At 34.1% G+C, this 26,750-nt stretch overlaps 1 protein-coding gene across 4 annotated transcripts in view; it reads right to left on the bottom strand.

The window, feature by feature from the left end:
• Nucleotides 1–26,440, bottom strand: part of LOC115446321 (cytohesin-1) — a 49,481-nt gene extending 23,041 nt beyond the window's left edge. The window contains exons 1-3 of one of the 4 annotated variants that reach the window (XM_037437998.1): nucleotides 22,600–22,799; nucleotides 21,091–21,343; nucleotides 20,575–20,890 (exon numbers count right to left, since the gene is read on the bottom strand). In XM_037437998.1, the coding sequence (XP_037293895.1) occupies nucleotides 20,575–20,787 (213 nt within the window). In that variant the 5' untranslated portion in view covers nucleotides 20,788–20,890; nucleotides 21,091–21,343; nucleotides 22,600–22,799. The other 3 variants (XM_030172929.2, XM_030172928.1, XM_030172930.2) reach the window with 3 other exon arrangements.
• Nucleotides 26,441–26,750: the final 310 nt, after the last annotated feature.

The following is a 26,750-nucleotide window of genomic DNA, read 5'->3' as shown; positions in this document are numbered from 1 at the left end:
ATTCCATAAAGTTTAGCGAGCGAGTATCTATTATCTAACAGGGCCTAATTACGACGTTAGAGAGTAAATACACACCGTGTTCTGCCACACAGACTAGGGCTACTGAATAAATAACCAAGCGTACAAGCTTAAACAAGTACACAATGCCCCGCTACGGTCTGGCTGCGTTAACATTATTTGCGGTCCGCTAACTATTCCCCCGGGAGACATGATACCAGCCTTCCTTGTCTAGACAATAAAATTATGCAAAAATTTCTACACGTTTCCCTTAACTCTTCACTATTAGCGCAATAAAAAGACCTGGTGTACGTGAACAATGAACATCCTTTTGAATATAAAAATAGATAACATTGTCTCTTCATTTATCTTCATCGTTATAATGAATAAAGCAAATATCTTTATGCATAATATATATTTTTTAATTATCACAACAAAAGCTAACTCATTCTTAAACAGATTGAATGACACGTAACGTAATTTGACACTTCTTAGAGGCACTAACATTATACTAACACATCCAAAAACAAGCATCAAGGCTAACCAAACAGCTACGTACAAACAATAATAAATTGTTTCCCACGTAATTTAAATATGTTATTACAAAGAACCCCAATTACATATTTGAATAGCATTTAAAATTTGTAAATCCATATGCGAACGACAAGCGTCTACAGGCGCTTTGTCGCTAATGTAGTGCGTCTAGACGGGTTTTTGCACTGCGAATTCACCACGTGTTTGAATTCCGATAAGAACGAAGGGATTGCATTTCAGTCGCTTAAACTAAGGATATGGCATGTCTTTTTTATTTCACGGTTGACCGCAAGTGTATTTAACCCTCGGCTTAGGGCTTACTACAACGTTATATCTTTTTTTCAATATCACACGTGACAAGTGTACGAAGGACTGTCTTGGCAAAAATACTGAATCGTAATTGTGTAAGTAATCGGATAAAAGCAAACTTTCTTCCATTAACACCATTTATTGTATTCTGCCATCAGAAATATCTTTAACCATATTTTGTAATCGATCTCAAATAGAACAACAAAGCAGTAAGAAATTCCTTTAATTTGTGTGCGGCAATAAATAAAACCCAATTCGCTACGGCATACATGTTCGATGTACTATCACAAATCAAACAAGAAGTGGCAAACGCAACCGCCACAGCTATGAGTCTGCGGCGGGGCGTTTCAACACAACTGATTGTTCTATCTGGCTTGTGGCAATGGGCAAATTGAAACGCAATCTATGCCCAATAATAAGCTTTACATTTGTGATTTTAATCAAATCCAAAGACCGGCTATCAGCCACTAACACTGTAATTCCAATCATTACGATAATCCCAGTATTTCTTCTTCATTCTGCATTAATATTACAAATGTAACTTTCACCAATATCGCGTTAACAAAAGTGAAGGCTATACGAAACCGAAAGTCGCCTAGGCTGTTTCTGACAACAGGCTACATAAAGCATTTGTGATATACTTTCTCAAACGTTAAATTTCATTCGTGTTTCGTTCTTTTTCATAAATCGGCAGCAGATGTTCGGCAAACACGTTTTGAAATAAGGCAATAGAAAATTCCTATTAAAAGCATTTGTTATTAAACGGAACTTGCTTTCAACGGAATTACCAGTTGCCTTGCTTATAAAAGAATATTGTTTTATCGATATAACATAATTGTTAAACTTCCTTGATATATAATTATATATTTTTCTAGAAATGGTTTTCCTGAACGCAATAATTACGTATGTGATTCCAACGATACATCTCAAATCTATGAAAGCAAAATACCGCAGGCATTGCAAACAAAATTATACATACACATCCCGTCATTCGTTCAAAAACTTTATCCCGTCTAGACGGGTTCTGGGGATAACGGTCAATTCCCATGGGGTTGTATGTCGGCTGCAACCCTTCGATTTATAAAACAGTGAAATCAATTGTACAGGACGAAAAATAAGACAAAATATCCATGGTCAATGATGGAAGGATGTAATTCGTCCTATAACATTGTATTTTAATACTATTAGTGATTATTTATAATATCAGCATTAAACAAAGTGCTGATTTGACCAATGAACACTAGAGCCAAAAACGCAATCATTCCCTATATATGTTGATTATTGCATAATTTAATACACAAATTATTGCAAACAGTTAAACAAGGCCAATCAACCTTAAAATCAGATTTTTTTCTTTTTATTTTGATTCAAACCTAGTGATAGGTTTTTCGTCACGCGAAGACGAATGGATAGATCATAACTTGTCAGTATATGATTACACACAAGATAAAGTGAGCCTAGCTAGCTGTGTGAACCACATAGCCGGGGGTTGTTACTCGAGTAACTTTTAAAACAAACTCCCTAAGTAAAAGTCCATACATGGACCCGGCGCTGAACACACTTTTACGTGCAGCCCAACATTTATTTTCATCGCGGGCATTTATTTTCACATTCTGATGTCGACCGACGTGGGGCATGATTTGTTGTGAAGCTCATTTGGATGCGGCGCGAGATGAGCCGGTAATAGAGGGCCATTAAAGCACACGGCTCAAATGACTGGGGGACATGAATAACAGAGTATTGCGGCGAATGTAAAGAAAATGGCGTCAACATGTGCCCTCACTATTGGGACAAAATACTCGCGACTTGCACGCGCCAGTGACTCACAATTACGGTGAGTCAAAGATGCACTGCATTGAATATACAAAATCGCGTTATTCCAGTTTGGTGAAAATATATCGACATTCAAAACTCAGTTATGCAACAACGGTGAACGGACATCGAAACAACGTGTTAAGAGCATTTGCATATCGTTAATATATTTTTTTTACTTAACACGCAAATAGGAATATATAAACCCTCCAAATTTTGTATTTCTTGAACCAGATATAATTTGGTATTTCACTTTAACAGTCCGATTACGGCACGCTATAACGTAAACAAAAATAAAAAAAATAAAAACAAGTTTTTATTTAAATGGTCTAAAAAGGAAAAGGTAACCTTTATTATATTTAATCAATCTTTTTTTTATACCATGTAGAGATAAAAGCCTTTCAAGTTACATAATTCTCGTATTATTAATCAAGGAAAGCTCGCCTTACCAAAATTTTTATGCGTGCAGCGACGAGCGGAAGCTACGTTATATAAATTAAAACAAATAAAATCTGCCTAAAAGAGATTTATGCAAATATATAATTTATTTAAAGTTTTCTAAAATTACATAAATACCACGTCACCATCACCGGCGACAGTTGAATGCTACATTTTCGTGACGGTCCACTGCGCAATATCCGTTATTATTAAACAAAAATAAAAATACAATCTATGGAATTAAATGTGACCTAGTCATCCAATAACAACCCAAATAAAGTACAACTTAAAATAAGCGATCTCTGCAATTCTTTTACTGCAAACTTTTTACCAAGCATGTAGTTTTTCTGTATTCATCGTGACTACAGTTACTGTGCATTTTAGTCAATAATTGAAGTTTTCTCGATATTATCTAAATGATTGAGCTCAACAAAGGGGTTAAAAAACCGCAACAATTGAAAAGGGTTCATACTGGCGCAAAACCTGATGAAACTTAAATTTAATCAATTGGCTATGGGAACATATTTTTTGTATTTACTCAACAGATTTTCAAGTGTTACAGAGCTAAAAATACAACGATATTTAATCATCGACGTTGTAAACACACCACATGTTACTTTAAAACTAATGTAACGAGCACGGCATAAATATAGAAACAACTTAAAATCTCATGTATAACGGCAGTTAAAAAATAATGAAAGTATTAATAAGAGGGCCATCAAATATGAGTATGTTACTTTTAACAACGATTCAAAATCAAGCTTAACAAACTGATAATAATAGATGATAGTACAGAAATACACACCGTGTTTTATTAATAAACGTTTCAATCATAGCGTGACGTGACGCGTGACCCACATTCTAAACACTCTATAAAAGCCCTACCACCGCAGCGAGGGGCGATCATTATGTAAAAGGGCTACTTTTATTGACGTTCAACTAGATATAGAAACTCTGCAATATTGACTTTACTGATTGATTCAGATTACTACATACACATGGAATATTCGCCAACCACATTGGAAATCATAGGGAGAAAACCAAGAATGATATCAGCGCGGTAGTGTTCTCGAATCACGTCTTGCGACCAGCAATCTCAGTCATATTCTTTGAGCAATCATCTTTATGAAATCTATTGAGTGTGGACTATAAATCTACATCAAGAGTAACGATGCAGTGAGCAATCAAGCAATTCAAACTGCAAAGCTCTATTTGCAATTCCATTGCCAATTGCTTTGGTTCGGTTTATTGACTAACCGCATTACGGACTGTTATTTAATTGGCGTTACTGTTCAATTCTTAAGTAATTTTCTTCACAAATGCTTTATACCTAAATGATATCAAGTAATGAAATTTGGAGAGCTCATCGTCTAACATTGGCAACACGTAATGAAAGCGTACACGCGAATCCTTTGAGACTTTCCCCCATTAATTCACTTTCCCAGGCTCTAGACAGACGTCGAGTCCGTGTGACACTGTGAGCTGTTTACAAAAACTGTTCGAAAGCTGCAAAAAGGTCAACCGGTCAAATATGTAGGCGTTTAGAAACTACACAATCTGAAAGTTTGAAATTCATTATGATCAGTATTAAACCGTTGTATTTGAAATTCTCCACATTTTGTTAAAACATTTCTTATACAATGAATACTTAGATGTAGGTTACCAAATTTACATTCTCAATGATATTTTTTATGCAATTTTAATTATTAGTATACCAATCAATTAGACATAAATTTAAGCGGCTGAAATGGAAGTAAGCATCAGGTTTGCCTTATTCTAAAACAATAACAAATTTAATGTAGGAGCGGTATCAAAGAGCATACCGATTCTCGTTAAACACCGACGCGACTCACAGACATTCGGCGCCACGTGAGTGTGCCAAATCACGTCACAAACAAACACACTATCGACAGACAAACCACCAGAGCGGATGCGTGTATATAAACTATCCCTCTGTGTCCTGGCAACCATTAGAATATAATGTACATTAACAGCAGCGACGCAAATAGAACATTACTAATCATAAAAGGTCACAATTACAACTGAAAGCGGAGTGTACGAAAATAAACAATTTGGCGTCCGTGATTTTTTTCACTGGAAAAACATGACTAGCTTAAATGTAAATGTAGCTGCCAACAGAGTCATGATTATCTTTAGATCAATTAAATATTACTTAATATCATATGAATGTTTGTGAACAAATGCGATTTATCCGCCAACACCGTTACCAATGACATTTGTCTCGCACACGTTTATCTTGGCAGACCACGATCCAGGAAGCCAACAAGGTGCACGCGTGCCTCAAATATAGATAAACATCAACATCACATTTTATTAGCACCAAGGATTTACAGCAGCTTTTAGGTTATTACTCAGCCCTTAACAACGGCTCATCGACTAATGGCTGGCCTAATGTATGCCATTCTATAAATAAAATAGGCCGCTTTATAAGTGCTACGGCATTTTCCGATAAATGTGTGGTACATTAACGCTGTAGAGCTTTATAAAACGTAATAAGTAATTGCCCTTAATGTATCGTATTGGTTTATGTAATGCTTCACTTTCACGACACAAGGTAACTCGCACTGTAACTCGGTTAATGCTAACGACACGATGTAGACAGGTAAAGTTTAATTTCGGTTTAACTATCATATAACAATATAATGGATTACCACGGTACGTTAAGGTGCACGCCACCGAGGTGATTCGCCTTTGAACGAAATATGAACGGTGCTTGGCAATCTTCCCAAAACGCACCAACAAAATATAACATTGCTCTATTGTGTTTGGATACGGTCGAAGTGTGACCTTCACATTTACTTGTAAAACGATTCTAAATGTTCTCCACTCGTCTCGGTTATAATTTTTGACACATCTGAATATTTATAGGAAAGCTATATTTATTCCATGCAAAACTATTTAGACCCGACGTAATTATATATTGTTATTGTTGTGAGTCGATGGCACTGGCCGCGAACTATTGGAAGTTTAGCCAAGACATGTTCGTAATGTCACATACCGCAAGCTTACTTTAATATTATGTCAATGAATTCTTTATTTTAAAAACCAGTCAGTGACCACATTCCACGCGGTCAACGAATATATAAAAAAAACATTTTGTTCATTAGTGTTTAGTTTACGGTATAAACTTGGTGTAATTTTACAAACAAGTAAATATAGCATTTTCATAGCGTGATATTTAACAAAACAACAGACATTACATTTTGCACGCAAAGCGAACGCCCTTTAGAACAAATGGTTTTTATTTTCGGCACTTTCTTGTGGCCTAGTGATATTTGACATCGCGATGCGCCTGCCAACTCTACAATTGGACCTTCCATTTTTGTATGAACTGTGATCTTTACCAGTTAACTCGGTGCGCGTTAAATCTACAAATTCCTTATTGCATTGAACTATAATGATTGTATCCCTGTATACTATACAGGGTCATTTAAACATTGCTGTAATAAAAGAAACCATGTTCATGTCTTATTAAAAACCACACATTACCATACGTTATGAGAATCATAGATGTAAAAAAAACGTGTAAGTTTCGAACAATACAAAAATTGAATTATTGAAATAATTTTAATTTTACGTTCCCTAAGGCTAATATACTACTACAAAAAGAATTTGTCAAAGCGGCAACATCATACTTTCAGTCAGAAATACGACCACATACACAACATTTTCACACTTAACTACAAAAAATAATAAAAAAATCCAAAACCTAAAGAATTATCCATGAATAACATATGTTTTAGCGAAAATATATGTTATTCATGGACGATTTATTGAACAATGTTAGGCGCGGTAAAGACAAATAAATGGTTTCAATTAGTAACGCAATGTATACATTGTATATCTTGTATACATTTATACAAATCAAAGCCCAATGGCAAATCTAATCAAATCAAACATCAAAACCACTGTTCGCCTAAATGCAAGTAGTAAGTATAGCTGAAAATCTAGACACCCAATCATCTATAAAATATTTATCGATAATTCAGACCACCATGTTGTACAGCATGGCTACAACAATGGATGTAATCTTCTATTTCTGGCTGCATAAATCACAGCATATTATTTTTCCTCTGAAGCTAGTGCGGTGTATAAATATTAACCGTTGCAACGCAGGCCAAACTCAATTCACAAACAACGCGACGAACGCCCCCTAGCCGACTAGTCGCACACAATGAACGCATGCAAGTGTGATTTGACAATTCCAAGAGATTTCTACGTAGACATAGCTTTTGTATTCTTACAATTCTGAATACAAATCGATTCGGTGAATCTAAACACGAGACGTATAAGAATGTCGGTTTTTAGTCGGTAAAATACTTTTAAACTTAAGTAACAAGTTACAAACGACATCCATATTATTCATGAATACCATATTCAAACGCTAATCGCTCTAATTAACGGACACATTAGCGAATTGCTTATTGTGCAATCTTTGTATTGTTCATGCTAATTATTTTCCTTCATAAATATAGTATTACGATTGTATAAAGCAACTCCAGTCTATACCCTTAACAAAAACTGGTATTAATATGCTTACGAGGTAAAAAGCCTTCGCAGTTTAGTGATGGCTTCATATAATCACAAACATAAACTTAATAAACTTCTTCTGAATCGGCTATACTCAATAATATGTCCCCTAATAAGTAATACCTGATACTTTCGCGTCTTATCCGAAACTGGCAAACTTATTGATATTGCAGCCGTGTAATATAGGAAATGTACTTAAATTGTTCTAATAATAAAAAATAATATAGGTAAGTGCTCGTAAGACACAAACTGTATTACTTGTTTTTGTTAACACTGTACATTTATGTTAAGAAGTGGCACCCGTTTAGATGCACATTTTAATCAACACACACGATTAGTAAAGTCGTTTACGAAGGTACGATTTTAAAAATATGACTTAAAAATCTCTAAAAACTTAGAGACCCATATCCCGAACCGTAATAATTACAAATCTGCAATTAACCTTTGTTGTAATATGCGTAAAGTCCATCGAAAACCAAGTTTTTAAATTTAATTTGCACCTTATGGCTGATGCGGTAATCACTAAAGAATTCTCTAACAAACGACACCGTCATGCGAATGTGACTACCTGACGGATGACCTTCGGGTGTGCCGCTGTAAACGACAAACAACTCATGCTGTACACTACACACTAACTATACTACCTGGAGTGACAGCTTGATTCAATTATGTTACGTCAATGCTATGTAATGTATTCGCTTTACATACAAACGTCTAAATAATATCGTTAGAATATGTTTCTTTTACATTCCCGGCGTAAGTATATATGAAATGATGAATGATGTCACACATCAGACATAACTTGATTGTAACACGTCTATTAGTAAGGATAAATTTAATTAATTTACGTTAATATATAAACAAGGATAATATTTAATAATATAAGTCGTAAGGTAGCATACCCTTACACGTAGTAATATGGTATACCACCATATTTTGCATAAATATTATTATCACATCATTAGGCACAGATTGACCAGTGTCCACACAAAAACCTCTAAATGCGAAGGGCAAACCGGTTTTGCATATTATTACTGTGTATATGCTACAACTAACAATGCACTCTAAGGAATGCTTAAAAGATATTTTTTACGTTTTCCCCAAGCACAAGTGCTGTCTCTGGCTTATATTACTTATCCCAAAACTCGACGCGACGTCATGTGGGATCAATGTGTTCTCCTTAACGAGCATCTTTGTTATTAAATTAAGTACACAACATTTCCTGTGTAAAAATACACGCTCAAGCGTAAAAATAATAACGTGATTCACCGTTTAAAAACCGGAATAAAAATCAATTTTTGGTACAAACTCAAGTGGCGCCTTTATTTATTTTATACGCAATCAATACGAAGGTTAATTGGAGCGAAATCTGACGATAAATGCAGATGGAGATATTGAATATTCTACAGAAAAGCGGCGCCTTCATAAAATAAATATAATTAACCTCGATTTGTAAAGCCCAGATCCTCTTATAGGTGGTGGTTTCCGAATGATATAAATTTATCGTCAAATGGAATTTCTCACTCACCTAACATTCATCCGGTTAGCGAATTTATTTTTAGTTGAGCTAACAAGCGAAGGAAAAATAAATTACACCCACGTGAAATACCCAATTATAGTTTATATATTACTATATATATTCTTCATAGAAATAATTGTAAAATTCATTTAAGTTACGAGATATCAAAATAAATTTCACACCATAGACAAACTTGACAATGTAATCAATGTATTCTGAAGCAATATTAAAAAACTTTACTAACATTTAAATAACTCCTAATGAATATTGCGTAAATACCTGAGGACATTAAAATATTTGTACGAACCAAGCTCTCGGCTCATTCTAAAAACATAACGTGTTAAAATGCATTCCATAAATGTAATCACGATTATAGGAGCTTATTATAATCCCAGATAAGGAGTCACAAACAATAAGAAAAGACTTTTGAGCAACCTGTGTTTAAATTAAATGTCAAAGTGGTTTCCACACCTAACCTAAACAAAATTAACCGCTTTATTCAATGCCGGTTATTCTGTATTTAATTAAAGTATGTGCCCACATATCATGCGACGATGGGCTTGCTATACCTTTAATTGACCTGTGACGCCAGACCCGACTCGACGTCACATTCTTTTCATACGCATTCACTAACAATGCGAAGCGGTTTATCGTACGGGGAAAATACTAATATAACGAGCACAATCAAAACTCTATGTGCACGCTTATTCTAGTGTTTCAAATCTTACCAATTAGATGTAAAAGTGGAAAACCGTACCTGAAACAGAAAAATAAATCAATTTAACATAGCGTCTAGCAAATCACGCAGGCATACACACACACATAAAAGCATCAATAATTCAATAAAGCTCGGACCACGGTGTTGCTATTCATCTGACTCACACTATACTCTCACTTTATCCGTCGGCAAAACGGATGTTTTCATCACCAAACCGTTACTGGGAGATTCCTAATAACTGTTTTCAACAAGATCGACAACATTTCGAGGCCATTACATATTGGGACCTTTGCCTCCGAGTGTTTTCACCATGAATACTGTAGTTATTAATCATACTGCAGGGTTTCTTAAATTGTAACAGTTATAAGTATAAAAGCAATCCGGCTGTACCTAGACACAAAAAGCAAAGCAACACACAATGGATTCATATTTCCTGTCCGCGGTCACGGATCGAGCACCGACTGAGAAGAGACTCTCAAAGTTCGCTTTACATTTGGGCTGGACTCCCAACAGCTTGCGTGTAAATTAGGGCCGATCGTGAACTTGGCTTTCATCCAAAAAGGGAAAGAATTTTGAGACAATACGAAAAATCGCAATATCAAACCCAGAAAAAGTCGATTTATAGGCCATAATATTAAAATATTATGTATTTAGCCTACTTGCCGAAATATAGTATAAAAAAATTGTCCTAATAAATTAAATTACATATATCCAAACACAAGACTGATCAAGACATAAAAAAATGTGTCCTTCACTGAAATAGCTTGTGTCAACGCGTTTATATAACCAAGTGATAACATCAAGAGCGAGGAGCGTTGTGAGAACCGCACAAAAATTTAAGACGAGCAAATTTATTTCAATTAAACGAGTGAGTACAACTTCCTAACAAATAAAACTACTTCGTCCGTCGCCTTTATACTCTGATAACCGACGAGGGTCAAACAGGGATAGGAATAAAAAACACATTCGTCGAGGGAGCTAATGAGACGGGTGGCAAGGGAGCAATGCTTCGCGGAACACATGCAAAACTGACGGACAACGCCCCCACTGATGCTACCGCACTACAGATTAAAAGGTTTTTACTACCTGCCTATGAAATCCTAAACAAATACCAACGATTGTGAGGCCGTCTGAAGAATAACAATTATGTTTCAAATACATTTGGAATATAAATAGTCAAATCGATAGCGCGCCTAGACAAGATTAAACAACACTAAATTTGGTGAGACATTCTTTCGCATTTGAAATAATCATTTTATTAAACATCATGGACAATAAATAAAATTTTGCATATTATTTATTATGATCAATATATGTACAAATAAATTCTGTATAAATCCATAAAAAGTAGTTTCTATGAAAATAACAAACCCTTTATTACTATTACATTTGCAACCGACACGCATGCATTATAATACTGTCGCAACAACATTGTAAGAAATGTACCTCTTTTTTACTTCTTTATGTAACATCAACCAGTAATTAATGTAATCACTGTCGGCATGGTTTATTGTTCCAGTTTCTTGGATGCTTTGTAAAATTTCAACACGGACCATTATAGGAACAATCGCAGTGAAAACGATTCACACACAATTCCGCATCAAGCTACTGACAGCAATCGCTCCTCCTCTCTTTGATGCCTATCATTTTAACAATGTCTTGGGGCACAATGTACTAATAAACCCGAGATTTATGCATTGCATCCAACATGTAAATTGAGTCATAAATGTGTTCCATTGTGGTAAACCTCGCCCATTTTTGCATGGCTTTCTGTCAATAAGTATGTTAACATTTTTATCATAATTCGTTTGAAACATAATTCTATGCATTTAAAATCAATGAAAACATAATATGAATTAATAACACACTTCTTGATTTCCATTAAGTAACGGCAGAGTTCATCCCTTGCACATTCAGAGCAAAAGACCAAGAATAGAATATATATTTCGTTGTTTGTTTTGTTTCAAGTGGCGTGATAAGGAAGCCATATGGCGCAACATACACATTATGTACTATCGATTTTTACTGCGACCCTGACCATGATGCTTGAAGTTCAACTTTCGTTGAAGCGATAGGTTTCATTGATTTGCTTATATCGATAGTAATATATGGAGCATTAAGGAGAGGGATGAATATCTGGTACTTAAGCTATAATTCTAATAGTTAAACAAGAAGACGGTCCTACTGATGGATAGCGGTAAATATTTCCCACAGACACCTGCGATACATGCCACCTTACTGTATCTATTAATGCAAATATTTCAAGTTTTCCAGGTTTGGATTAGAAATAGGTTCAACAGTGCCACTTAGTAATATAGGCGAGTGTAAATTGAAAGAAAAATAGATTTACGTATTTGGTTTTATAAAAGCACGTAAGGAAACGGCATGGTATTTTATTAAAACATACAACAAATACGTATACGGATTAGTAAGTATATTATCAGAGCTCACAGTTTGCGTGTGATAGGTATTTAAACTTAATAATAGTTTTATTAAGTTATACAAGCATACTGTTTGTGACAAAGTATCATATAAACTGTAGACCATTTTAAAACTCTTGCTCAAAGGAATGAAATATTTTTAAATGTCAAGGATTATAGGCCGATTCATCGCTGCAGCTAATAAATACACTATGACTAACGAACTCCAGCGTAAAACATAAAAATCCTAGTGCAGTTCAGTTCTACTAGTATTATTAATTGAACTATTCGGAATAGAAATGTGTATTCAAAACAAAATAAAAATATAGGTTCGGTATTTAATTAATTATCTATAAAACAAGATGTTAAGACGTAACGGCAACAGGACATAGAAAAAATATGTGATACTATTGAAAATATGACAAAAATGAAGTACTAAATTAAAACTTACAATGATCACCTTGACAGTCGTTTTACAATAAGGAATGTTGTTTGTTGGTATACGAAAAACAAAATGTACAGAAATAGACAAGATTGGAGACCGTCGCTTCAGACTTCGCCCACTCAGTTCGTTCAGTTCCCAAAATATTTCCGTAACAAAACGCCCTTTACTTACGAAAGTAAAATAATATGTATAGTGAAAAACAGAAAAATTTAAAGAAAAGTAATTACTTTTTACTTTCAAATAAAAATATATTTTTGACAGGTAATACAAGATTGTACCGACAAAGTAAATTAACACCCATAATCACAAAAAAAGTAGCGTATGTTAAGGACACACCGTGTAACCAACGCATTGTTTTGGCAAATTCATAGTTTTCTTTGGCTTCGTACAGCTTTGTTTATCTAACAACTAACTGAAGTATAATGGTATATGAATATAAGCCAATCACAGCGCCCCTACGTACTGCGAGGGCTGTCATACCTAAAACGCTAAAAAAGAATGTTTTGCCGCAGCATTGCTTCGTACTTTACTAAGTAACCTTTGTGAATACGGGAATTAGTTACTCAGTAACACCTATTCAATTGCCACACAATTCAGGTAAAAAAATAATTGAAAGCAATATCCAACGATACAGTAAATAGAATCGAAACCTTTTACAAAAAAATATGGGGGCAATTCAATCTTATATTTGGGGTGGTTAGAGCAAGCGCGGTTGTGACATGAAAGTAATTTGTTGATATTACGAGAGTGCCCACCCCCCACACGAGACGTCGGGGTGAGGGATCATTTACTTCGCGACATAAAAGCAATGTTGGTATAGCTTATAAGTTATATGCGCATGCTAGATTACTATATTCTGAGTCACAGTACAATTTCTAAGAAGATTTAAGCTGATGGTATACCTAAATGCGGTTCATACGGGTCCCTTGTTTTTGTCTCATACATAAAGAAGACATTGACATTTTAACGTAAAGGACAAAACCATACAATGTAAAATAACTTTCACAAAAAAATCTACAAGCTCGTAACAGTCAAAGAGTAAGGCAGAGTTTTAGGTGGTTAAAATCCCGCACCCTGCTGTGTCTTCAAGCTTACAACGTTGGCGACAGCCATTAATGACTATTTTACTTCATAGAAGTTGATACTGTGCAATAAACAATTTGATAATAAATGTTAAATAAATTTTGGTTCTTAAAAGCACCATGCGAGGTTAGTATATACAATATAAAATGTAATAATAAATTACATCCAAGAACTAAAGACATTAAATTACATTACTGTCTATAATACACATAGTCCTAATTTCACACCCGAAAACACGAATTATGATAAACTATAGAGATTTTAGGTTACATCCTGACGAGAAAAACATTTACAAACCTTATTAAAAAAGAAGTTTTGCACACTGTTAGCACAGTATGCGAAAATGCTACCGTAGCGCTAATCATAAATTCCCTCGCCAAATTGCCAACTCATCCGTTTTTTAATTATTCAATGTTGTAGTATTTTTAATGGATGAATTAAATAAACACTGGTTTAATCATTAAGTTGAAACAAATTTAGTTTGTTCCAGTCCAATTTTACTGACAGCTATTACAAAAAAGTTAATGATGTTTTAATAATTGTGGTTAACTATTTTAGGAGCATCTTAAAAGGTAACACCATTTTTCAAACTCGGCATATCACGGTAAAAACCCTATATTCCAACCGTAAAGATCGATTAGAAAATGGAGGTAGCAATAAGAACGCAACATGTTACTAGGTCTAGACCAGTTCCTCTATATAGACACTGGCAGGTTACAAGAGAAATCACTTGGAAAACATAAAAAGAAACCTGACACGCAATGTCGGCAATTAGAGACAAGCAAAGTTACTTATGGGAGCGAAGTTGACCTCGATGACAGCACTTTTAAAAAAACAGTTAATCACTCGAAATCACTATGAAAAAATTGCTAAAATTGTTAAGTTGGAGATTCAGCAAAAAATTTAAGTCAACGGCGTTCATCATGATACATTATAGTCTCAACTCTCAAGAGCTATTAAAATATTTTGAGCGCACATTTTTCCCACATCGGAGCGAGAGCTTTATTTGCTCGCATAGCTAACATTATCCTACTCAATATTCAAGGACCATGTGCGGTAATCCGGGATATGGATCACTTCTGCGCCAAGACGACTTGGCGCGATCGGGCAACAAACAAAGCTATTAATAATTTTCATTGATTCTTGATTTATTACACCAATGCGCTTTTATGCACAGCAACAAATATAAAAGGGCAAAACGTATTAAGACACTCATTGCCACCAACACGCGGACAGTAAAACCTATTAATAGCAAAAATAACACCGTATCGTATTGCATTTCTAATTCTATTGGAATTTTTGCTCTGATGGTAAATTTGCTACATAATCGTTGCAAATCAAAATTGCGCAATGATTCAATCCGATGGCCAATCGCCGATTCTGCGAAATTTTATATGCTATAAAAACAAAGTGTGAAGAAAGATATTAAACCTACAAAGTTATGTAAAAGTACGAGGTGTGCCGACAACGACTAAACACACAACTGGGTTTTCGAAATATTTGATAATCAAATATTAAATGAAGAAATAAATATATACAAAAAAGGCAGAATACGTTAAAATAATAACTAAACGATGTAATGAATAGTCAAATGAAAGTACATTAACAATTAACATTATGAGAACAAGCAAATTCGATAAATGCAGATGGTTCAAAACGTAATGCCATACAAGTAAAACTAGTCGGACGAGTCAGTGACCGCGCTGTGTGCAGGTCGGCCTGACCCCCGCCCCCCTCAACCCCTGCAAGGTCAAGGCACCCCTCTCCGCCTTGTCCTGCCGCATATTATTCCTGGAACGTCTCCATTCAGATAACCGTCCGCTACGGTTATTTGTTGTCCGTTCAACGAATGCTTTTTATGCATCCCATATGGTTTAACTAACATCCGCGTGAGAATGGTATTCGGAAGCTAAGTATATTAATATGATATCACCGCCTCAAGATTTAGTTTCTAACTGCTGCAGAAACGTTAAGGAATATTATTTGAATAACACTTCAATTAAACGTAGCAAACATCAATTAACCTTAACACGTGAATCACAACGTGTACCGAGAAGCATAGTTCACTCATAAACGATACAATATGCTAAAGAACATAGAACAGATCCATGTTACAATATTTTTATGAAGAACTTATACATCCTTACAAATAAATAATTTATACTTGGACGATCTTCAGAATCGGAAATACATAATGGTTATTGTAACACAAAAGTTTAACCTAATAAATAAATCAGAAAGAGTAGGGCAGGGTAAGTAGTTCACGGGAAAATTTGCACAGTCGTGACAATGTGTCAAATATAGCGGCATGTCACGCGCGGAGACTAATAAACCTCATTATCACTCGGGTGACGCAAGATATTCAATGGAAATAGAATGGGTAGAAAACGTATCATTGTGTTCTTAGCGAGAACTCTACAAATTAACAAATTGATGTTTTACGTAACGTTATAAGCAAGAATGCAGGAGACCGCTATACGGATATATTCCATTCCAAGTGATCCGACGACTACCTGGTCACTAGATTTATAATACTTTAACCTGGACGGGTCTTGATTCTCGAGTTCTTATATCGTATGTAGATTAAACCCGCGTAATTTAATCTTAAACTTCGATCAAAGGCATTTCTGAATATAAATATTGGATGAATGAATTTTGTATAAAGAACTAATGAAAAAAGATGTACATTAAACATGTGCAAAGTTTCAATGCAAACTCTTCGAAATCTAGTTAAATAACATTTACGAAGGCAACAATAGTTTGTAAACCTTAACAGCTCACTTACTACCTACACGGATTTATTTATTAATAGTATATTAATGCCTTGTTTACAATTTACACGTTTCCACGAAAATCATTTAAATCTCACCAATGTCTTCTATTTATTATGATGTGTTCGTATAATATCAACATTAATTATAAATGAATTAATTTATACATTAGTTAATGAGAAATATTATAATATACTACGTTTGTGGAAATACATTAATAACCGGTTTGGACCAACAATTGACACAGCTCCTGTCATCAAGTCAAATTCTAATTGTATTGTTGTACAATACTTATTACTAATGAAGTTCTCAATAAACATTCCATTTATTAGTTTTAATGAGTGACCCAACTGAACGTAAATGATTGCTATGGACCTCTTTTCCGGGACATAATAAATATAAAGATTTTATTGGATTCGATTATGAAATATTGTAATCCCCAACTTTGACGTCATTCGCCGCAATAAATGTCGAGGTAGGTAACCTTAGTGATGCCTTGAAACGGAGTTGCCTTTGCGTTTACGTGAGTCAACATGAAGTAAATCGATATAAAATATTAAGAATTGAAATTAAATTAAATCCTTTTCTTCTGTTAATTACCATCAATATTTATAAATTGTTATATGAAGGGTGACAAAACCACTGGATGTGTACCCAAACAACCAAAAAGTACAAGCTGAATTGTTAAAAAACTCCTTTGGTATCTAATTTTAACATAAAAAACAGGCAAGTTTAAAAATAGAATGTCAGTAAATATAACCTGCTGTAGGTTGCGTATCTTTATAAAATAAAATAGGCAACAAAAAGCCCGCACAATACAGAGGTTACAAAAACTAAGGCCATGCATTCTCTAAACGAGCTTGATGCAATATGGAGCGGTATAGAAAGGAATATACAATGTAATGCATAGCCGGATCTGTTTTACATTTTTTGTTGCAACATGTCACTGGAAACGAATAATACCTCCTGCCACAGCGGTTGAGCTACCACGTCATTAAATGTAATGCCATTTCGACAGGTGCTTTTAAAGATCTAACTGGAAATATATTTTAAACGAACAATAGCAAATGCTCTACATAACCTGTGTAACATCAAGGGTTTGACGGTAGCATTCATTAACACAAATCCTGTGTGACAATAGTTTTTATTTTACAAATAGATCCAACATGTTTGTACAACAAAAAGAGAGAGTGCGACCTAAATCACTAGCCGCGTGCTGTAAATTTTTCTGTAATATTTTTATTACTTTGTATATAAAGTTTTTCGTTGCTTGAAAAGTCAGTTGTAAAAAAAACTAGGTATTTATAGGAATAGTCTGTAATAAAGAACCAGAAATAAATAATGCTTTACATTTGTCGATGACGTACATTTACATGTACCATAGAACTGCTATTGTCAAAAAATCTTTAATAAACTATAACGGTTTACAAAAAAAAAATTACTAAATTTGCACCATTATTTTATCATCTGCTGTAAGGCTACGCGATGTTCCTCAGAAAAGGACAACTTAATTAAGGCGACAAAGAATAAATGCAAAATACGTCATTTGTGTTGAAGCTACCGTGGCAAGAAAAAAATCATCACAAATCCCAAGATATAGTCAAATTATAATATCTATAACCATATTCAGCTTACGATGTAACATACACAATAGTAAGACGAAAGAATGGTAAAACTAATAATGTAAATATACATTAAATAATATTTGCGACAACGTAACTTATAATAATGGCCATTAGGAATATAATGCAATATTGAGTGTAAAATATAACGCCTTTACCCGTAAAATACCAAATACTTAATTGAATATGGGTAACGTTACATGAGTCAGGGCTGACCGCCAACATTGAGGAAATATTTTGCGTAAATATCACGAGTGAAGGAGCGAAACAAACCGTTGCTCCAACAAAAGGCACATTTGCATTCGATAACTACGCTTACAAATGGAAATGGAGCTATACTACACATATAAATAAAGGTGTCTCTAGTGTATTCATGGTTATTTACGTCAAACTATTTAATTTATATTCCTTACATTAAGATAATTTACAGTACCTGTAAGGCCGCAACTTCGTTCGCAAAGAATCTTTTTTGCAATATTTACACTCTGCCAATATTTTTTTAAATACTGAGGTGCCCCATAATGAAACCTGGATTGAAAGACTGCGTGTTATTTGCATGTTGTACGCTAACAAACTAAAAGACTCGTACTTTTTTTCTTTTTATGTATGAATGTCTTACGCATACTTCAACAATTTAAATAATCTATAATTTTTTTGCCCAGGTAGGGCATGAAAGGGGCATCGCCAAATAATTCGTACATAAGAGGTTTTATTAAGGCTTTCTAAGGCTCGTTTCAAATACTCCTTAGAAAAAAGAACATTGATGTTTAAGAAATCATCAGAAGCAAACAAAATGTTTTCATTGTGAATTTCATCACGGCACAACGTATCAAAAATTGCAAAGCTGTAATTTATTGTACGCCATAAAATTTAACGGAAATATTCTGACAATTAATTTTGTTAATCTTGTGATAGAGCAATTAGTGGATTCATAGTTTAAAGTCGAGAACAATGCGATGCCCTCATATTAATCCAGAGGCGCCATTACGAAGGCCATTGTTCCCCCCCGATGTAAATTATTATTCCAACATTAGTTTTATGGAATCATATTATTTGTGTGGCGATACTGAGGACGATTGTTACATTATATATTATTTTACATCACGTTTCGAATATTTACATTTAAAAATTGCAATTAAAATAATATCCAATTAGGTTCGTGGGATAAAAGTAATAGAAAATTTGTTAAATATTAACAAAGTGACAAAAATTATGGGCTTCAAAAAAACGTTAATTTGTTGTCATAATTAAAATACCCTTTTGAACTTAGGTTTAATAAACAGCATATTCATGAACTAGAAAATTTATTAAATTCATGAAACTATAAAATAGTAAAAATATTGCAGAGAATATTTGATATGATTAACAAAATTATAATATAATAAATTCTATTATGACCTAGCTAAAATGATCTAAGCTAAACCTATACTTTGGCATGTGAGTAGCTAGAGTCCATACTACAACGCCAAGGATTTTTTTTTACCAATGACTAATAAGCAAATCACGATAAAAATCTGTTGAACAGGGAAAACCCAAAAAATTCTCAACAACAATTTAATATGGAGGTAAATAAATGTAGACGAACTAGGCATAATGTCTGCGCAAACATTGGGCGGGTAGAGCCAAACGAATTCATAATATGGTTCATAGTATTACGTTACTGAATACACAGACATTAGCCCCCCTCACAAATATTTTCAAACACGCACAAGCTTAGAATTTTGGAGCAATAACCGCTAACAATGACAGTAAACACAGATACACATGTCGAAGTGCCCTAATATAAATGGAGTGAGTCATTAATAAAACATTGATCTACGATAAGCTGCAATAAAAAGCAAATACGTCTAATAATTATGTCGCAGCACCGCCGATGGAAATATGTAATATAAGTTATGCATTACTAAAAAACAATATGCGATTAATAGCGAACACAACAATACAACATTGTTATTGTTTACATCCAATGTAAGTTTGTAACACAATAAATTATTGATAGAAGTGTTTCAAATACCTAGAATTACGATTTTTTTGTAGGAAATATGAATATGTGAGTTGATAACAGTCGCCAAATCACTCATATCAGAGATAAAAATAAAAAGTGTATGTTATAATGTGTCATTACGTACAATAAAATAGAGCAACATTATTTACACAATTTGAGTAATGAATTGCGACTGATATTATTTAGTAGAGAAAGTGTGCAAACAAAATTGGTAAATCCTGTGCAGTTATCAATTTTCGGCGCAAACTCAAATAGCGTGATCGATCCAAAACATTTGGATAATCGCCAAATGCGGTCTCCAGCGCAGTGTCGCGTCGGACGATGTAAGAAAATCTTTAAAAAATACAGACCAGTCTCGTGACAGTGGTAAGATCCCAAGCCGATCTGGTCTTGCCACGCGATGCCGAGCCATCCTTACGACGGCCCAGCGAACCGTAACCGGCCGGCACAGGGGTCTCTTCACGCTTGCGACGTCCGGCGCCGCGTCTAAGTGACGAGAACCAGTTGGAGACAGATCCACGGCGCTCCTGTTCGGCCGCTCCCGGCCCGGCTTTGATAAACATTACTTCACAAGTGCCAGCACACGGCACGCATCACACTCTCACACGCGCGGGTCTCGACCACACGAAAACACTAATATTAGTGAAGCTAACAGCCACGCGTTACCTATGAAGCCGACAAAAAAAATCAAAATAAAACTGCCACGTAGAAATAATAAAGCAAATCAAGTGGAAATGTGGACAAGTGAGCGTCGTCAGGTCGCCTCGGGCCCTACGTCAACATCGCTGAAGTATTAAATCAGAAGCTACACAACAAATATGAATGCAGTGGTGCTTAGTGCACAGTAAGCGGCGTCAGTGACACACCTGATCGTAGTCGTCGTCGTAGGTTCGGGTAGCACGAGCGCAACGTACCAGCAGGGGCCACCACAGCGCACCGCACAGCAGGCGAACATGCAAACACATCGCGTGCCATACACTTCCCTCTAAGGAACGCACTCAACTGAAGATAGTCGCGGGCGCCACCGATGTTTGGCACGGTGACAATTACACTCATATACCTACACTACGTAGATTCTTTATCTTTCTGCACGTCTGTGACAAGGTCGAACACGCGCGCCTATTGCCATCAAAGCACTATCATTAACGCAAAAACATAAGATTAAAGCAGAAATGTAATTTCTATACCTAATTATACTTCATATAATAATAGAAGTGTGTGACGATGGGCTGTTAAAATATGAACTATAATGATTTGTAAAAAAAATCAAAAAGCGAAAATGCCCAAAACGTGGTCTGTCTCAAATAAATAATATTAGAGCAATCGTAACAAATAATTATAATACAAAATAATGTTTATTAATTTCTGAGTGACCGATATACGTATCGCAAAAATGTAACAAATGGACGCTGAACTGTACTGTTATCAAATCCAGCAGTCGAACTGCGGAAGCGGCAAAGGAAATGTGATAAAGCCATTGAATACCTAGCCAACTTTGCCCGGTTTCCAGGAATGCCATTCCACGCTAACAAAATAAACTATTTCAATATTTTCAACTTATATACTTTTAATGCATAAAATACAAAACGTATTATACATTGCAAGGATAAGTGCCATTAATGTAATTTGTCATTTTCTATTGTAAATCATAGCATTTTTTTTTATTATACATTCTATGGGAGCATTTCCATTTTATCGGTAAATATAATCAAGATAAGAGCGGAGCATCGACGTCAGCGCATTGATCAATCAAATAATGACTACCGAAGAACTAGATGCATACGTCATGTCTAATAAGTATCAGTTTATGAAGTACTGTACAACAATTTAGTAAGAAAAAGAAATCCAAAAATTTTTGGGAATGGTATGTTTACTAACAATAAATCCGTAGGATCTAATGAAAAGTAACAATTAGCTCATGTTATAATTCGAGCTTTACAATCTGAAGCAATCACATTGCATGTGGAATATAATATGATAATTCATATATTCTACAAATAAATGTAATCATAAACAAACAGGTAAATATTGTTTCATGTAATTTCAAGACTTTCTGTTAGAGGATATTCTACATCACTAATTAAAAATGTCTATTGGTATTTCCCATTACCCGTAAAGCATACTTAAAGTCCTAACCTAGTTTAATTCATTCATTTATGACTAAAAGTCCTAACGTTTGATTTTTATACACTCAGCAACGGTACTACTAAACTTTATTCTTCCACAAATTATTTAATTGTTATTTGATACTGGTTAAAATTCTGTACAATAAAGTAAAAATGATATAAACAAAAACAAATCAAAAGAGAAAAACCCTCGGAGACCGACGACGTAGTCACAATATTTCCACTTATCTACTTTATCGCGAAACTTACGGAAAACGCTATACACGTCACTGAACACTCGCACAAAAATTGAATGAAATTATTATAGAAAGTCACTTCACGGGTCATTAATCACTTGTATGTTATTTGTTACTGTAACAAAATGTTTTGTGATAATGAAGTTCGCCGATAACGGGAGAACGCGACGCGTCTCACCGACAGCGCGGTCGGTTCCACACTGGTTACTACTCTCATACACTGTAGTAAACCCAGCCCGGGCTGAGCATTGACGGCTTACGTCAGAGAGGACCGCATACCGTATTGAATGAAACTTATCAACATTTTGGAAGGGGTGCTTAAAGCTCGGCATTGGCGTCGAGCAAATATTGGCAAATTTTAGATAACATGGACTTTGATATTGTTAGTATAGTGCTTATTCTTGGTATTTCAATTGCGTTTTACGATGAATAGTCGTAGATTTTTAGCACACTAGTAAATATATGATAGAATACAGATAATAAATTAATGTAAAATGTATTAATCTTGTTTGTGGGATTGTAAAAAACACAGTTTATAAGTACATCATAACACTTCCACTCATTGATCGTATGAACATGTTCTTATATAAGCAGGAATAGTAAGAAAACTCATACACACACTACATACGAAAGAAAAATTAATTTAATAATGTTTTATGTAAACTCAGTTAATAAAGCTTTACTGAATAAATAATATCCTAGTTCGTATTGTTAATATGAATTTCATGAAAATGTTTGAGTGCGTGTATTACGAATGACCCGTTGATTGGATTTAGAAAAAATATATCAAACAATTATTTAATTGTATGATGCACTAGATAAACTTCTATATCAGAAAATACACGGGGCCAGGGAATGTATTAATCCGAAAAAACACTTTCCGACGAAGGCCAGGCAAAAGCTCATAAGAGAATGAGTTTTATTCCACCAAATATATTTAATGTCAAACAAGTTGTCAAGACTCGCGAGCTTATAAACTTCATATCAGATCACAAGCAGAATCATGTCCCCTACTCTACAAATCCTACGTCTTACGTTATGGTATGGTTAAACCGTTTCGCAGTCATCGCTCCCTTGCATGAACCTATCATAAAAAGTTTGCTATAAACACTGATAAATCTAAATTTCGGAGCATGGTCGGTTTTAACTTTTTTTTTTCCACTTTCGGATATAGCTCCGTCCGCGTAATGGTCCGGGATTCGCGTAGTGTAAAATCCTCAAAAATCAATCTCGGAGAATGCCTAGACCATAGTGTCTATTTGGTCTATGACTACGTGCCAAAATTCGAGATGTATATAATATGCATTATTATTTTCAAGGATTATTGTAATTTCATTTTTAATAGATTTCGTTACAAACGGCTTATTAAGGTTAGATAACCATAGCAAGGCCACAAACTAAAAGAGTTGATTGAGAGAATGGTGAAAAAATGAAAAAAAGTCAGAAAGGCGGAAAAACGAAAAAGGTAATTAAAACATGGAAGAGGAAAAAATCATTTACCACATATTAATTAAAATAATCTTACCATTTTAAAGTTGATTAAAAATTACATAACATGGAACAATACGATTTAGAAACTACAGCAAAAGAAATCCTTACCGGAAAGACGTATTTGCCATTATATTAAAAGTCCCTATATATTTTACTTCAATAAAATAATTACAAATATCCTTGGTCCTTGTTTTCGCCTTCTTGGTCTTGTGACAATATATTAAAGGCTCTATGTACTAGGGTTTCTCTGGTTGACCAATACTTTTGTTATTTTGAACACGATTCGCCGAGTATCGTATCCCTTAGAAAAGTTTGAACTTGGGAAAGCAGCTGATCATAGTGTCTAAACCAAATTGTTAATCATATAGACCAGTTCAGTCATAAATGCAGTAAATGTAAAACAAATATAAATTTTCACATTATGACATTGAATGTTTCTTTCAGTAGCACATAATTGTATTCATGGGCTAGTCATTTTCGGTATTTAGTACCACAAGTTTAGGCTAATGCAAATATAGCTCGAAAGTTGGCCACAATATCATAATATATTGCTCATTGCTATGTAAAATATTTATAAAGCCAATACAAATACTCCGAGTTATGTAGAATTGTTTTCTTTTCAATTCTGTACAATTGCACAGTATGCTAATTTTAATTACGACCGCTAAGAAGCATGTAAATATTTGAATGTGTGTAGTTACGTAGCAAATACAAAAGTATTACTAACATTGATTTAAATACAAAGTAACAATTGTTAATACTACACAAACCTTAATAGAAACTATTTGCAGACTACATACAAATTTTTATTTATAGTATACCTACAGATTGTAGGTGTAGATAAAATTTAACATCTTGTTGGATAACTAAATACATACATATATGCAGTTTTTTATATTGTAGTTCAATAGAGTGTAATTATTATTTTTTTCAGAAATAATATTAATTGAGTATTTAATATAATTACCTTTGTAATATAATATTTGCTGGTGGTAGGATATTTATATCTGCCTGGAGAGCGATCAAACTGCTTGTATCCAATTTCAAACTAGCCACCATTATTGTTAGACTGGCAAGAGAAAATCATCTCTTTTTGTAAACAGTCTTTCTGGACACCACTCTTCTTTCTATCAGGTACAGTGATGTAATATGGCAGTACCAATATAAAAAAAATGGTAAATAATATGACTTATATAATTAATTTGCAATATAATTATTTTAACTAACAAATTTATGTTGAATACAATATCTTGAGAATTAGATATACATAAACACAGTATACTAATGTGTGGCTTTCTTACCACATCTATTGCTAACATGCATATGACTAAGTTGGTAAAACCCTAGCCATTTATATATTTTATTTACAATTAACATATAGCACATAAAAATAACAAACACAAAGAGAAGTTTTCCGATATAGATAGTCAAATAATGTATACTTAAATTTAAATTCCACTATGTTTTGTATTTCTAAGTTGATTAATTTTTGAGAATATATTTAATGTTATATGTAATCATATTCAATTATTTATAGCTCAATGTAAAATATACTTCATATCTCATACTCAGTTTATGTAATAATATGAGGAGACATCCAAGATTGATCCTTTGTTTGAAATTGTCAAGACAACTATTTAATTTCAATGAATATGTAACAAGTTAGTTTATCAAAGTATTTAGAAATAAGCGTAAATAATCCAATGTTAGAAAACATGAAATAAATGCTTCGTCAATGTAAAGTATTGTATCTTTGTTTTATACTTGAACACACGGACTGTGCTTACATTTGAATAAATTAAAATTTTCTCCTGTGCATACTTTTGCTGCCGGGATATTACACACAGTAGAAATCCAATATGAGTCAATTTTATGCTCACAAGGACATAGGTTTATAATACACAACGTAAGGTGTCTAATTGCAAGTCGTGAGATAACAAGCAACTCAAGATTGATTAGATTAGCGTTACCTGAATCTCTAACAGCAGTTCTGTTTTCCTACGTCGTATATCAATCAAAGTCTTCTGCTGCTCAGGTGTCAACTCTGAAAATAAACGGTATCATCACCATATAAACCCAATAATACACTAGGCATTGAGGTCATCAAACAACTTGTTCTATGTGTACAAAAAGCAGAACATGCTTCAATTACCGGTATGAGTAAAAGGATCACCATGATTACTCGCAGCATTGTTTCCTCCAAGGGACAAATTTTCAAATTCACTTATCATTTCTTGTAATATTTATAAAACAGTAAACAAAGTCTACATCGTTGTAAAATGTCGCGCAGCCATATTTATTTACACATATACAGACAGAGCCACAGATTAAATAATAAATACCAAAAAAAGTATATTAGATATAATTTTAGAATGTATCTATATACACTTTTACCAAGTCCAGTAGCTTACTAAAATTTAAGACTAAAATATTTTTGTCTTAACAAAATATACGACGAAAGTCGCTCTCACTAAAAAAAATAATGGAAATATATTGTCTAGTTAGTCTGTGGCAAAGCATTTATTGTCGAAGTTGGTTTGCAGTGGCACATACATTATGATGTTACAGGTAATGCCGGCGCCACACATAGTAAAAGTATTTGAACATTTTTGAACTCATGTGTGGAACGGGTATTTGCGTATTTGTGCAAAGTTTGTTTAAATGTTTGCGTAT

The sequence above is a fragment of the Manduca sexta genome, chromosome 12 (genome assembly GCF_014839805.1).
Source record: "Manduca sexta isolate Smith_Timp_Sample1 chromosome 12, JHU_Msex_v1.0, whole genome shotgun sequence".
Taxonomy (NCBI): domain Eukaryota; kingdom Metazoa; phylum Arthropoda; class Insecta; order Lepidoptera; family Sphingidae; genus Manduca; species Manduca sexta.
Note: the sequence above shows the minus strand (reverse complement) of the source record. Positions and strands in the feature narration are given on the sequence as shown.